General features: G+C 33.4%; 1 protein-coding gene across 1 annotated transcript in view; it reads right to left on the bottom strand.

Moving 5' to 3' along the window:
• LOC111148942 (ankyrin repeat domain 17) overlaps positions 1–15,325 on the bottom strand; it is a 165,788-nt gene that overhangs the window by 83,064 nt on the left and 67,399 nt on the right. Inside the window, 1 exon segment of the mRNA XM_022505772.1 lies at positions 3,616–3,769. Within this exon segment, the coding sequence (XP_022361480.1) occupies positions 3,616–3,769 (154 nt within the window).

The following is a 15,325-nucleotide window of genomic DNA, read 5'->3' as shown; positions in this document are numbered from 1 at the left end:
GAAGTATTCTTGAATATTCTCTCCCTCTGGCTCATCTGCCACTCACACACACATTCACTCTAAAATAAATTTAAAAACCCTTAAAAATATTAAAAACTTAATAAAAAAAGTAAAACTTGTTTGGATCCTAATTCAAATAAACCAAGTAGAAAAAGAGCATTATAGGATGCCACCAACTCTCAATTTCACCACAGGTCATGAGCTCAGGGTTGTGAAATCAAACCCCGTGTCAGGTTCTACACTAGATGTAGAGCATGCTTAAGATTCTCTCTCCCCTTCACCCTCTGCCCCCACTTTCTCTCTCTCTCCCTCCCTAAAAATAAATAAATAAATAAATAAATAAGCAAGCAAGCGATCTTTAAACAAAGACCATTATGAAATAACTGGAGAAATATAAACACTGACAGGATATTTGACAATATTGAGGAATTACTACTATTTTTCTTTAGATATGCAATGGTATTATGTTTATTTATTTATTTTTTTTAAGCTCTTGGGGTGTCTGGGTGGAGCAGCCAGTTAAGCAACCAACTCTTGGTTTCCACTCAGTTCGCGATCTCAAGGTGGGGAGATCAAGCTCCCTATAGGGCTTAAGTTTCTCTCTCCCTCTGCCCTACCATGTACTTGCTCTTGCTCTCTCTTAATCTAAAAATAAATAAATCTAAAAATAGTTTAATTTGGAGTATATACTGAGGTGTTCATTTATTTAAGATTTTATTTATTTTAGAGACAGAGCACGCAAGAGTGGGGAGGAGCAGAGGGAGAGGGACAAGCAGACTGCAACCAGTGTAGAGCCCCACACAGCGCTTAATCCCAGGACCCTGGGATCATGACCTGAGTCGAAATTAAGAGTTGGATGTTCAGCCAACTGAGCTACACAGGTGCCCCAATACTGAAGTATTTATATATGAAATTATATAATGTTTAGTTTGCTTTAAATTAACTTCGGGTGTGGGGCATCCACAGGGTGGTACTAAGTAAAGAGGAAACAAGGCTGTCCATACACTGATGGCTGTTAAAGCTGGATGATGGGTACTCCCTCTGGGCTTATGTGTTAACACTTTTCATTCTTTTTTTTTTTTTTAAGATTTTATTTATTTGACAGAGAGAGAGATCACAAGCAGAGAGAGAGAGAGAGAGGAGGAAGCAGGCTCCCTGCCTAGCGGAGAGCCCAATGTGGGACTCGATCCCAGAACCCTGATATCAGGACCTGAGCTGAAGGCAGAGGCTTAACCCACTGAGCCACCCAGGCAGCCCCAACACTTTTCATTCTTAAAGGAAGGAAATAAGGGAGAAAGGGAGAGAAGTGAGAAAGAAGATGAGGAAGGAAGGGAGGGGGGAGAGAAGCTAACTTGTTGGCTTCTGTAGAGAAAACAGAAAAAAAAAAATGGGAATAAACACAGAAATGAGAAAATGAGGCAGCTATTAGCATCCTATGAAAAGAAACTCTACCTCCAAAAGTAACCCCTCTCAGCTGAAGTCCACTTTCCTGTAGCACTTTTCAACCAGGTTCTGCCTCTTAAAGACACAAAAACAAATATCCCTCTTTTATTCAACCTGAGTTTTCTCATCTTCAGAAGAAACATTATCTTTTCCTCTTATGACACACTTTCAAATAATTTCACAATCCTCACTTGTTTCATATGAACTTCTACAGCAACACCAAATTCTGGCAAATGCTAAATTCTGTATCTACATTTTTTTTTTTAATATTTTACTTATCTGAGAGAGAGACAGAGACAGAGATAGCAAGAGAGAACACAAGCTGGGAGGAGAGGAAAAAGCAGGCTCTCCACAGAACAGGGAACCCAATGTGGGGCACAATCCCAGGACCCCTAGATCATGCCAGAGACAACAGCCAACCGACTGAGCCACCCAGGCGCCCCATATCTACTCTCCTGAACAAATAGTTTCTTATACTCGAGGACTGGACCTTGCACGTGCCCTACTATGTTTTCATTTGTACTTGTTCAAGATCCCTTCAATAATCCATTCTAGAATTAAACAGGAAAGAAATCAAATTTAACCATGAGTCCTTCGAATTTTTAGGTGCTGTTTTACAAGATATTTATTGAAAGGATTACCAAATAGTATTAGGTTGGTCTTATGCTATAATAAAGCAGCAGTTTACATGCATTGTATGTACACTATATAGGAAATCAGGTTGCTAAAAAATGATCAATTAATGTTCACAATATATTTATTTCCACCTTAGAAAGGTTAAGAAAATATATGGATATTTAAAAAGATCAGAGATTTAGAGTTACTATTCCCTTATACTTTAGGCGTAAATATATGTATTTATATAATCTCTAATAAAAACACTGTTCTTATGGGGACAATATAATAATGATCCATTTTACAATAATACAATGATCCACTTTACAAGGTTTCAAGGTTTCAAGACTATGACAAAAAAGAGGGAAATTATATACAGTCATTTCTTATGATTCACGGTCACTGGGAAAACTTAATTAATGAATATTGAACCATTGCTCCTAGGGAAAACACAGAACTAGTTTCCTGTGAGCCTCTGGTCACAAGCATTTGCATTAACCAAACACTGTCTTATGTATGTTTTTGTTTAAAGATGACCTTATTTAATATACAGTTGATTTATTAACACTGAACTCATGGTTAACAGCACTATAACCCATGCTGAAGAAGCTTATCGAACACAATGTGCTTTTTCCATTAGGCACATCACTACCTTCTCACATTTAGGAACACTAGACAGCACTTTCACATTATACTTGGAGACCATTATAAACAATGAAACTGCCAACAAAAGACACACAATGTCAAAAACATGGGTCTAAGTAGATTGTGAAAAGGACACTTGTTTACAGTTTGAGAGCTGAAACAAAAAGAGCTTCACCCTATTTCATCTCATCAAGGAACATGTGTATAGGACAACTAAAATTTTTCATTATGTGCATTTTTAAAAAAGATTTTATTTATTTATTTATTTGACAGAGAGAGACAATGCAAAGAGAGGGAACACAAGCAGGGGGAGTGGGAGAGGGAGAAGTAGGCTACCAGTGGAGCAGGGATCCCAATGTGGGGCTTGATCCCAGGATTCTGAGATCAGGACCTGAGCCAAAGGCAGACACTTAATGACTGAGCCACCAAGGCACCCCTATTATGTGCATTTCTATGAAAGACTAAGAGTATTGTGAATACCAATTTTAGCGTATGAATACATGTTATCAAGTAGGCAAATTCACAAGTATGGAATGTGTGACTAAATAAAATCGACTATATGAAATCTTTCTTCAAGGCTGACAGCAGTATGTGGATTTTACTTGGGTAACGAAAATATGCTTTAATGAAATATTCCATGTAGAAATTCTCTAAAAAGCAATCCATTAACCTTTATGAACAGTATTACCCTAAATGTCCAAGACCTTGTATTTTTAATAATAGTAGCTTTTTGTTACTTTAATAAACTCTACACCCAACATGGGACTGGAACTTATGACCCTGAGATCAAAAGTTGCATGCTTTAACAACTGCGACAGCCAGGCACCCCTAATCATAGTAGTTTTTATTAGATTTATATGTACCTTTGAAAATTATATAGTCTAATTACATATGTAAGGTCTGCAGACTTACCTGCAGCTTCTAGTAAAGCTTCCAGTCTAGCCTGTGTTTCTGGATCTACTGTCCTGAGGTCTGCACCATCAGCAGTACCTGACAAGAGCAACTTGGAAGCCGTTTCCAGCATTGGATTTTCCAAATCATCCTGATCCAAAATGAAAGATTCCACCTAGAACAAATACCAAAAAAAATGGAAGGAAGGGAGGAATGAAAGGAGAAAGGGAAAGTGATAAGAGAAATAAACAGAAGAAAAAGGAAGAAGAGAGAAAAAAATTTTAATGTAAATATCATGATAAATATAATGCAATTCTAAATAAATTCAATGTAATACATAAAGCCCATTTAAAGGAGAAAATTATATTTGTAGAAGAACTTAAGAATATGCTACTCATATACGGCAGAGTCTCATTTTTTTCCCCTTTTACTGAAATTATGTATTCTTTCTATGTTAATTTGGTAGGACAAGGGCAAGATGGGGGAGATATGAGGTTAATGATTAAACGTGAAACCTTTGGCTTTAGTAGAGGACCTAAATCAGCTGCTCTTGAATGTTTTGCTCTCAGGACCCCTTTATACACTTATAAAATACTGCCCACCCCAGACCTTTACATAAGGGCTAAATTTATTAACAGTCACCATACTGAGAAATCAAACTACAGTATCAAAAAATCACATTTGTTAGTATCACCACCGGTGATATTTTCATCAGAAAAGTTTTTAAGTACTGTGAAGCCCAGGCAAACACAATTTAAAATTCTAATCTGTGCTTGAAAGCTTAATTTTATCATTGGCGACGAATACTGTCAATCACTCTTAAAATGACACTCATTTCCATCATTTCTGATAAGAACATTTGCCAAATACCCAAGTCTGCTAAGTGTATTGGGCCTGTCAATTATATTTTCTAGTTAACAATGGCATTTCATCCAAAAAAAAAAAGGGCTACTTTACCTTGCATCTCAAAACACACACACACACACACACACACACACACACACACACACAGAACTACAGAAGTGCTTTATGTGTACTTCTCATTTTGTCACACACAGTAATATTAAAAGGACACGTATTCAAAAGTATGGATTTCATAAAATTAATATTTATTGCTTTATCAAGATTATCCTTAAGGTAAAACTGGCTCTTCCTTTTCTTCTTTTAACTGTGAGTGTGCAGAAGCGAAGAATACAATGACGCTAGTACAATTTGATGCCATGGCCTTGACTGAGGGGCCAGCAGTTTTACCTACCATTGCTTTTACATTTCAGTGCACATGTCAACACAGTAAAGGAGGCAAATAACATGTCAGTACTGTGATGAAGGAGTTTTGACCTCTTAGATATCCTGAAATGGTCTCTGGGACCCTGAGGGTCCTGTGGACCATTCATTGAAAACCACTAATATAATCAACATGAGATTCAATAAAAAAAAATTAAAGAATTAGAACATAGCAAACACTGAAGACATGGGGAAAAGTTTTGTTGTGATATCCCTTATTATAGTGCTACTTACAAATAAGTACTAAGATATGTTCTTTCTAGTTTGCTGATAAAAAGTTGATAATTATTATATAAACTGTCACTATTTTACATGAAATTTACTTCATAAATCTAAGGTACTTCTAACACTTATAACTAAAATAGATATAAAAGTAATTATTAACCTAGAACACAATTATGCTCATACCTAGTATCTAAATGTAAGAAATGTGAAAAAAAAACCCTTAAGGAATAAAATTTTAACTACTATAACATGAGAAACTCTGAGTCATTTCATCTTTGAAAGTCACCTATCTAGTAACCAGGAATAACTAACACATATTTAATACTGAAAGTTAAATCTGGGAGGAAACAGTATGTTTCTCTCCAAATTTCCATTAGACTAACACAAGTTTAACATGATTTCAGATTTCTAATATTTCAAATACAAATAGACACTAGATACTCTGAAAATAATCTCTGTAAATATTTGAAAATTTTCACAAAATTTTGCAGTATATCCCTGTTAAAAATGACAAGGAGTTAGGAAAAAAAAAAATAAGAATATACTCTTTTTAGTTTTAAGTTCTCTTTCAAGGTAGTAGCATCAATGTTATACTTTAAGAAGTAGACTTTGGGAATATATCTCAAAAACAGGGGGGTGATGTGCCTGGGTGGCTCAGTAAATTGAGCTCTGACCAGAGGTTTCTGCTCAGGTCATAATCTCAGGTTCCAGAGATTGAGCTGTACCCCACACCCCTAGGGTTCACTGAGCTCAGCAGGGAGTCTGCTTTTCTCTCCCTCTCTCTCTATCACTCTCCCGCTTGCATGTTCTCTTTCACTCTAGAAGAAATAAATAAATCTTTAACAAATTAAGTAAACTTTTGGGACATGAGTTGGCCATAGCAAGATGTGATTCAAAATTATAGTATAATAAAAACTATGTCTTCTTATCTTTAATGAAGGTCCAGAAGATGAGTCATTTTAAAGAAAAAGTTGCTTCCCAGTGAAATTTTCTCTGTGAAAATATCTACAATTTTCCAACCCAATGGGAGAAGATGAAAGAAAACAAAGGAAATAAACATCGGTAAAATAAACAAATGAAAAATTAAATAATATTTCAGACTAGAGTTTTAGAAAACAAAATATTTCAAAGAGCACGGCACGGTTAAATGCCAAGGGTATAGATCAGAGGTATTTAAATCATACGAGTCACTGCATAAAGATAAATATGAAAAGACTCTGACCCAATTAATTTATGTAAGACAACAGGAGAAAAAGGAATGTAACACTGGTAGACAGCTATAAAATTTCTATATGCTAGAACGGAGTATTTACTGTAGGAAAGGTAAGAGAGTTAGAAGTTAGATCATAGGAGATATTAAATTTCAATTAAAAGTGAACCTCCGACATAAAGTGCCCAATGCCACACTATGTCCTAACTGAGCTTGGTGAAAATTTATTAAGAAAAATGCACCTCAATCTCTTCATGAGGGTTATTAATTACAGAAATGTTTTCTTACTGATTTCAAATATCCACAGAAGTTACATTAATTTTTAAGTCCACTATTCTTTCTTTGTAAAAAAAAAAAAATTGGTAAGTTAAAAACAGTAAATTCAAATGATTATGAAATTCTATGTATAGATTTTTTAAAAAGGTACTGGGGTGAAAGAGAAGAACAGGAATGGATTTATATCTCCCCCACCCCCAGTTTAATACTAAGAAGAAATTAATTTCAAGGATACTGTTAGGATCTAAAGACCTAGGTACCCTTACTGATTCAGATGCTACCTATGAGACCTAAGCAAGTATCTCAGCAATCTCTAGATCCCTATTCTACATAATTTTTTCATAAATTCATTACACTGATATATTATAATATTTATTACCTTTCTAAACTCCATGGAAACAGGGACTTTGAGTAAATAAAAGATGGTTTGGGGATTCTTCCCTTTCAGATTCTAAAAGGCTACAGTGTATTTGGGGAAGGGAGAGGTAGTTACAAAAAAATAAATTTAAGGTATATCTTACAGATTATTGAATGTTTGTACATTAAGTAATAGGTAGGGCAACATCAAGTAGCAGGTAGGGCAAAATGCCCATCACTGGCCAACAGTCTTTGTGCAAGAGATACTACAGTTAACCTGCAGAGGAGATACAGAGATGTGTGAAATCAACTCCACCATCTAGGAACTTACTTCTTAATGAGAGAGCCAAAGTATGTGCATAAATGAATACTTTTACAGGGCAAAAAGTGTAGAAGGTAAAGGGTAGGGGGAAAAGGATGTTGGAATTTAGAAGAGTAGAAGTAGAAGAGAACTTCCTCCTCTAACACTAATTCCTCTTCCCCTAACTGGAAAGATTCTTGCACTACATTACGGAACAACTGAAGAGAGACTGACATAAGGACATGCAGTCATAAAAATACAAAAATAAGTAATCCTTATGTATTCATAGGTCAACTAAGTTATGATTTATGAGCATATCCTACTCTACCATGTACAGAGCGAAGATAATTCAGATTAAATACTAAAATGTTTTCCCGTTGAAACCGTACTCATTTTTATTACATTTCTACTGAAAAAAAGATTCATTTTGAACCACAGCCAAATTCGGGAATATTAAAAATGCTCTGAATGAGAAATTCACGTGAATATTTTGAAACATTTTCTTTAAATGAAATGTAAAAATAATTTCCATGAAGAGGGGAGAGACAGAAGGAAAGGTATGTCCTTATTAAATTTATTCTCTAAGGGAAATAACCTATCAAAGTTATCAATAAGTCAAAGCATGACAAGTTATATTTAAGCTATTTCGGATGTACCATTTTCACTAGATGGATATTTTATGAAGTGATGCTTGCGTTTCAAATTCTTGTCTAATATAAAGAACCACCGAATTGTTACAGATGAAAAAACAGAAGCACAGGACTGTTATTTAAATAGCAAGTTTCTAAATATCTAGTACCAAGAGACCAGTTATCCAATTAACTAGTTCAATATTCTTTCCACCAGAAAATTCCATGCTGAAGGTTTTTTTTCACTCTGCTCTAGAAAAGCTAACTTCAAATTCTATATTTAGGGACAAAGCTATACCTACTGTCTAATTACTAAAAGGAAGAGAACTAAACATTATATATCTCTGATTTATGTAACATAAAATACAGAATACCACCTATGACATATTCTTGCCCCTCTGAAAATAAACAATAATCTACTAGAGCCCTTAGAAATAATTTCCAATTAATAAGGCAAGTATTAGGAACAAGTTAAATCAGTTTCTCAATCTTGGCACTATTGACATTTTGGGCTGGATAATTTCTTCATTGTCAAGGGCTGCCCTATATATTTCAGAATGTTTAGCAGCATCCCTGGCCTCTACCTACTAGATGCTAGTAGCAACTCTACCACAGGTTGTGACACCAAAAAACCTCCAAACATTGCCAAATGTACCCTTAGAGGAAAAATAGAAACAAACAAAAAGACCCTGGAGGGTGATAATTTGAGAACCACAAAGTTAAATAGGAAAAAACACAACGAAAATGTGGAACATTTTTTTTTTTAAAAAGAGAGAAAACAAAAGGAAAGAAAAGCTCTAAATTAAAGAGACACCAGAGACATAATTAGCAAAATAATATAGATCTTATATGAAATTTTCAAGACAAGTGAAGAAATCTGAATATGCACTGGGTATTAGACAATCTAAAGAAATTATTCTAGTTAGGTAAGAAAATGCTCTTATCTTTTTTTTTTTTAATTTATTTGACAGAGATCACAAGTAGGTGGAGAGGCAGGCAGAAAGAGAGGAGGAAGCTGGCTCCCTGCTGAGTAGAAAGCCCTATGTGGGGCTTGATCCTAGGACCCTGGGATCATGACCTGAGCCGAAGGCAGAGGCTTTAATCCACTGAGCCACCCAGGCGCCCCATAAATGCTCTTATCTTTTAGAGATGCATACTGCCATATATAAAAATAGAGTCAGAAAACTGCCATAAAATATTTCCGGAAAACAAAGTTGTGTGGCAAATTCTTGACAATGCTGAATCTGCGAAAAAGATTTATAGTGGCTTTATCATACTTGCCTCTATTCTTATGTGCAAGTTAAATCGTTTTGGTTTTGAAAGATTAATGGTGTTATTTTACTATGGAGGTTGCTTTTGTTTCAAAATATTATTACTTAACAGTAATACTATTTATTTAAATTAACAAAGTAATTAAATATCTTTTTTACTTTCTTCCCAAAATAAACTTAACACAACCACTCAACAATGAAAATCAAGGTCTTTTAACAAAGGTCAAGACTGAAGGAATTTGTTTATGCCATTAATGGTACTCCCAGTCCTTCTATAGTAAAACAAAAAGTCATATAAAAATTTGGAAATATAGGGCCATGTGGACGAACTGTGAACACCAGAGTTACATTTCAAACTAACTTCCTGTCAAAATAGATAAATTATCAATGTTATATTAGAGAAGAGCAGTTTATCTTGTAATAAACTGGCATTTAGGGCGCCTGAGTGGCTCAGTTGGTTATGTCTGCCTTCAGTTCAGATCATGATCCTGGGCTCCTGGGATGGAGTCTGCCAACAGGCATCTTGCTTAGAGGGGAGCCTGCCTCTCCCTCTGCCTACTGCTCCCCTTGCTTGTACTCTCTTTCTCTCTTTCTCTTTCTGACAAATAAAATCTTTAAAAAACTAAAAATAAAAAATAAACTGGCATTTATTTCAAAGGATAAAGAAATTTTTATTTATTAGACATCATATATACAAGTTCCATTCAATTTAACAAATATTCACCCCCAATTACATATAATGTGCAAAATGCAGTAGGGCAGCCAAAGGAGAAAGAAAATATAAAAATGATTTTATTATAATCAATGCCTTCTACAAATATACAATATGGAAAAATGCAACTCTATGTGCAAAGAACTAACTATACCAAAGATTAAAAACAGTACTAAGTAGATACTAATATAGTGACTGTACAGAGAGAAAGGAAAAAACAATTCTGAATGAGAATGGTAAAAAGAATAGTGCTTAAGAAAGATTGGGCCTTTCAATATTGTACCCAGTTCAGAATTTATATGGTAGCTTATTGAAGGATTAAAGTATTAAAATAATCAATTTTTAAAAAAGATTTATTTTTTTATTTGAGAGGAAGCGAGAACAGGGGTTAGGGGGGAGGGGCAGAGGGAAGGAAAGTCTCAAGAAGATTCCATGCTGAGCGTGGAGACCAACACGGAACTGATCTCACGATCCTAAGATCACGACCTGAGCTAAAACCAAGAGTGGGACACTTAACCAACAGTGCCACCCAAGCACCCCAAATAAGCAATTTTAAAAAAAGATAATTAGAGATCATGTGAAAGATGGTTTTGTATAGATGTGACAACAGAAACAAGGAAACCTATTTATAACTTACTTCAATATACCAAATGAAAGATTATGGGAGGTGGGGATAGGAAAAAGTCAGTCTCTGAGGATAAACATACTTTAAAATATGAAATGCCAGCAACTCCAGAATTTGGACTTCTTGACCTTTAACACTCCACATCCTCCCATCCCATCCCTATCCACCAATTACTGCTCTTGTTCAGGAAACTACCCTGTCCATTTTCATTCAATTTAGAGCAGGTAGTCTAAATTTCAAGTTAATAATCTATATTCCAACAAAGATAATCTAGATCTTGATTATATTAAAACGTTCTTTTAAATAACAAAGAAGTCTCACATTTGCTCTAAGAAAACACAGTATCTTCAATCCAAAACTCACCATACTTAAAATCTGAAGAGCTCTTAATCAAGTCAATGCAGAAAAATCCCTCCTAAACAACGTTTATGATCACTGTGTATGATTTTTACTTATAGTAAATGTTAGTGTTTAATTTTTATGAACAATTTTGTCATTAAAATGACAGTGGATTTTAAGAACACAGATCATAACTGATAACATTTCCCCTACCAAAAATAAAGAGTCATTAGAACAACCTGACTTGAGGTCATCATCATGGACTGAATTACATGATAACTCAAGTGTTGTCACTTTTTCAGTGATATGCAGAACACGCTATGTAAACCTAATTCAAAGAAACAACTGTTTCTTCTCTTCTGTACCCAACCCCAAAACCTAATAAAAATTTCTTTGATCTGTATTTTTTGAAGTCTTAAATAGGGTAAACTTCAGGTAAAATACGACAATTCTTAAATTAATATATCTGGATGTAGTTTTTCCGTACCATTAATAGAAAATCTTCAGTATGGTCACTGGACACTGATCTCTGTATACGCTAAAATAAAACAGCATAAAATAAACCACTTAAAGTCCTTATTGTAAAAAGAGTATCAATTAATAATATGACTTATTATGGTGCCAATATGCTGAGATTCAAGTAAATAAACTAAAGTGAACCTGACTAAAAGTAAATTTAGCTTGCAAAAAATCTATTCATTAAGAAAACATTTATTTATTCTACATCATTTCATTCATACCCATCTACCCAACTAATAAAATTTTAGTTAAGATCTAGGAATGTGTTAAGAACTAGTGATATAATAGTTAACACAGCACTGTTCTCACAGAGCTAAAACATAACTCTTTTTCTTAAGCTTCAAAGTACTTACCTGCTACACCTCAGTATGAAATTATAATCCAATATGAAATTTTTAACATTAATTGTAAATTTTATAAAGTGAACCAATTATGAGTATTTAAAGTAAGTAAAATTGTGTAGAATTCTCAAATCTAAAGTTTGTAAGTGGTTTTTCTGTAATAGAATTAAGGCCACAGATTTAAAAAAATTTACCCCAACTCTAAATATCAATAGTATGATGCAATTTAATTATTAATTTAACCTGTCTCTGATATTTATTATTATTCATCAATTATCATAAAAACTGGCTCAGAATAAAATGACTCTTATGGCTTTAAAATGAATACACACAAATACACACTCATTCTCAGATACAGACACACACAGTCATAACCTGGTGGAATTTGAGCACTCCAAGGATATTTTAAGTGTAGTAAGTTTGTAACGCAAATGGTTAGTAACAGAATTAAAAATCAGATTGATATCAGAGTCAAATATAACCAGGGTTAAATATAATCAGGGTTAAATATAACCCAAGATGCTAAAAGCCAATACTGCAACTAAAAGTTCTAAAGTATAATTATTTTAAAAGTAAAATTCTAAACTGTAGAATAAAATAATCTTTTAGTATGTAAGCAAACTGAAAATTTTAAAACCACAAATATTTCTGAATTTAGAGTTCGAATCCAAGAAAAGGACAGCCTTGGGAATCATAACACCAAGCATCTGGAAAAGAAACTAATATAATACAAGCTAACTTATCATGTCGGGTAGTTGTTAATAAATAATTCCTTAAAGTTAGAAGAGTAAAAACGTATTATAACATAAACATATTACTAAAATATCAGTTAAGCCAAAACTGAATGATATAATGCCAAAAATCTATGTTCAGCAAAGAGAACAACTAGCTGAAGATACGGTTTAATTCAATTCAATGCCTGCTGAAAAAGAGAAATGAAACAAAGTCGGTAGTAAACAAAATAAAACTCAAATTCAGCTAAAGGCAAGGGGTGGCAGGTGGATGTGGAGGGAGCGAGGCTGGTCGGGTAGACAGCGATAGCAGGAAAAGACCTCTTCACAATAACCTTCAATGTGAGGAAAAAGACCAAAGACCAAAAAACCAAGTTAATATAAAAGCAAGTGGGAAAACTTTTCTTATTTGAAAAAATGGCACACAGATTAAGATTTTAAAAAAAGAAGAAAAAAAAAACCCTCAACTATGTGCTATCATAAGAGAACTAAAATTTTTAGTCCTAAGGCTAAAAGCATGAAAAAAAAAAAAAAAAAAAAACCAAAAAAAAGCAAACCCAGTCAAGGGTACAATTATTATCAAAGAACTCAAGGCAAAAAGCATTACACAAAAAAAGGATATTTTATAATGGTAATAGATTTAATATACCAAAGTGTGTAACAGCCAGAGCATGTAATAGCCAAAATATAACACTGAAATATATAAAGTAAATATACTTGAAATAAAAGCAACTAGAAAATTCACACAACTTAGCAGGAAACTTTTTACATACCTATGTCAGAAAATGAGGAGAGCAAGTAGATTATGCAGGGACATGGATGATTGAGAAATAGATTCCATAATGAACTATACTTATATATCATAGTGAAATGGAATTTAGTATATCATGAAAGAGAATACAGTTTTTTATAGCAAACAAAAGCCTGACCAAGGAAAAATCTCAAAAGATTAAAAAATATATATAGGTTACATTCTTAGTCCATAAAGCTAAGTGAAACTAAAATTTAACAATAATACTCTACTTAGAAATTTAAAAAGAAAAGAAAAAAGCCTACTAATAAACTTTCAGAATACAGGGAAAATAAAAATTAAAATCAGTAAGCATATTATTTTCTATGGGATTTGATCAAAGCTGTCCCTAAAGAAAAATTTAGATTTAAGATACATAAACTAAAAATCTTCAAAAATAAAATCCAAGTCAAAATGTATCAATATAATTTGTAGTAATAATAGAAATGAAGAAATTGAAAAGAGATTCAGAAGTAATTAGTAAGACTAGTAAGTGCTTCATGGATAGGTCTAGCATGAAGAGACAAGCCTGATTACAGAAAATGAGAGAAAAACAAAAACCGTAAGGAGTTATTAAAATCAGAAAACTAAGCAAACCTATAAATCAAGAAATAGGAAAGTCTAAACAAAATGGATGATTTTTAAGAAAAAGCAGAAACATACAGAATATACCAATAGAGGAAATCTTAGGGATAGTCACTAAACTATCCCTTAGAAGGAATAGAGCATTATTATATTATTTACAAAGCCCAGAAAACAGATGGGAAAATTCCCTAGCTCATAAGCATAAATAACCCTAGTAGCAAACCTGAACAAGAATAGCAAAATAACTAAACAAAATAAAAACCAAATGAAACACATCATTAAAAAATTAAATTCAGAAGTTGTATAAAAAATATTATACAATACATACAAGAAAGGGGATAAAGGAAGTACTAAGAAATATAATTATTTGTACACACCGAAATAGTGACTTTCCCTTGCCTAGAATGCTTTTCCCAAAGCTTTCATTCTTCAGGTCTTAATTTGTATTTTACCTTCTCAGACTGTACTACCCAAGAAAATACTCTACTCATCTCTCTACCATACCACTAACTTTATTTCCGCCATATTACTATCACAGCCTAAAATTATCTTGTTTTTGGGTATCTGTTTATTATCTCTCTTCTCCAATTAAAGACAGGATTTACACTATCACCACCAGTGTGTGGCAAAGTTCCTGATACAATGCAATATCCAAATAAATACTTGCTGAATAAATGTTAAAAATGAAAAAATCATAACCAGTAGTAGGTAGATGTATTAGTATAATTCACGACATTAAAATTTAGAAGTAAAAAGAATATGTATCATCTCAACAAGAACACATAATAAACACAATATTCATTACCATGAAAATACTTAAGTCAAGAAGGAAACTTTTGTTCCATCCAGATAATATGCACCACCAGAAATCTAAACTACATGTAAAATGTAAAAGTTTAAAAATTAGGATGCCATCAGGAAAGAAGCTCAAATCAGAGCTAGTAGTGAACAGATTTGGAAGCCTAACCAATGCATTATGACCAGAAAAAAAAACAAACAAAAAATCCCCTAGAAACATTAATACTGAAAAAAGGAAACAACAAATGCTATCATTTGCAGAATGCATAATCATCCTTCTGGAAATTTCAAGAGAATCCAATGCAAACCAAGTAAATGGTAAGATCGACAAACAAAAATCAATAGATTTCCTATATATTAGCAATAACCAATTGAAAACAACATGTAAACTGGAAGAAAGATGTAATTCACAGTAACAATGAAAACTACAAATACCTAGGAATAAACCTAACAAGAAAAGTCTAAGACCTACATGAAAAAAACCATAAAACTTTACTAAAGGACATAAAAGAACACCTGAAGAAATGGAGAGGCATACCATGTTCCTGGATGGGAAGAGTCAATAGTGTAAAGATGTCAATTCTCCCCAAATTAATCTGTAAATTCAATGCACTTCCAATCAAAATCCCAAAGGGATTTTTAATGGAACTTGACATGTTGATTCTAAAGTTCATCTGGAAGAGAAAATACACAGAAATTGCCAAAATTTTTTTGAAAAAGACAATGGGGAGGCGTACC

This window comes from Enhydra lutris, unplaced genomic scaffold (assembly GCF_002288905.1).
Source record: "Enhydra lutris kenyoni isolate GAN:26980312 unplaced genomic scaffold, ASM228890v2 scaffoldscaffold21, whole genome shotgun sequence".
Taxonomy (NCBI): Eukaryota; Metazoa; Chordata; class Mammalia; order Carnivora; family Mustelidae; genus Enhydra; species Enhydra lutris.
This window is presented reverse-complemented; position numbering and strand designations above follow the sequence as displayed.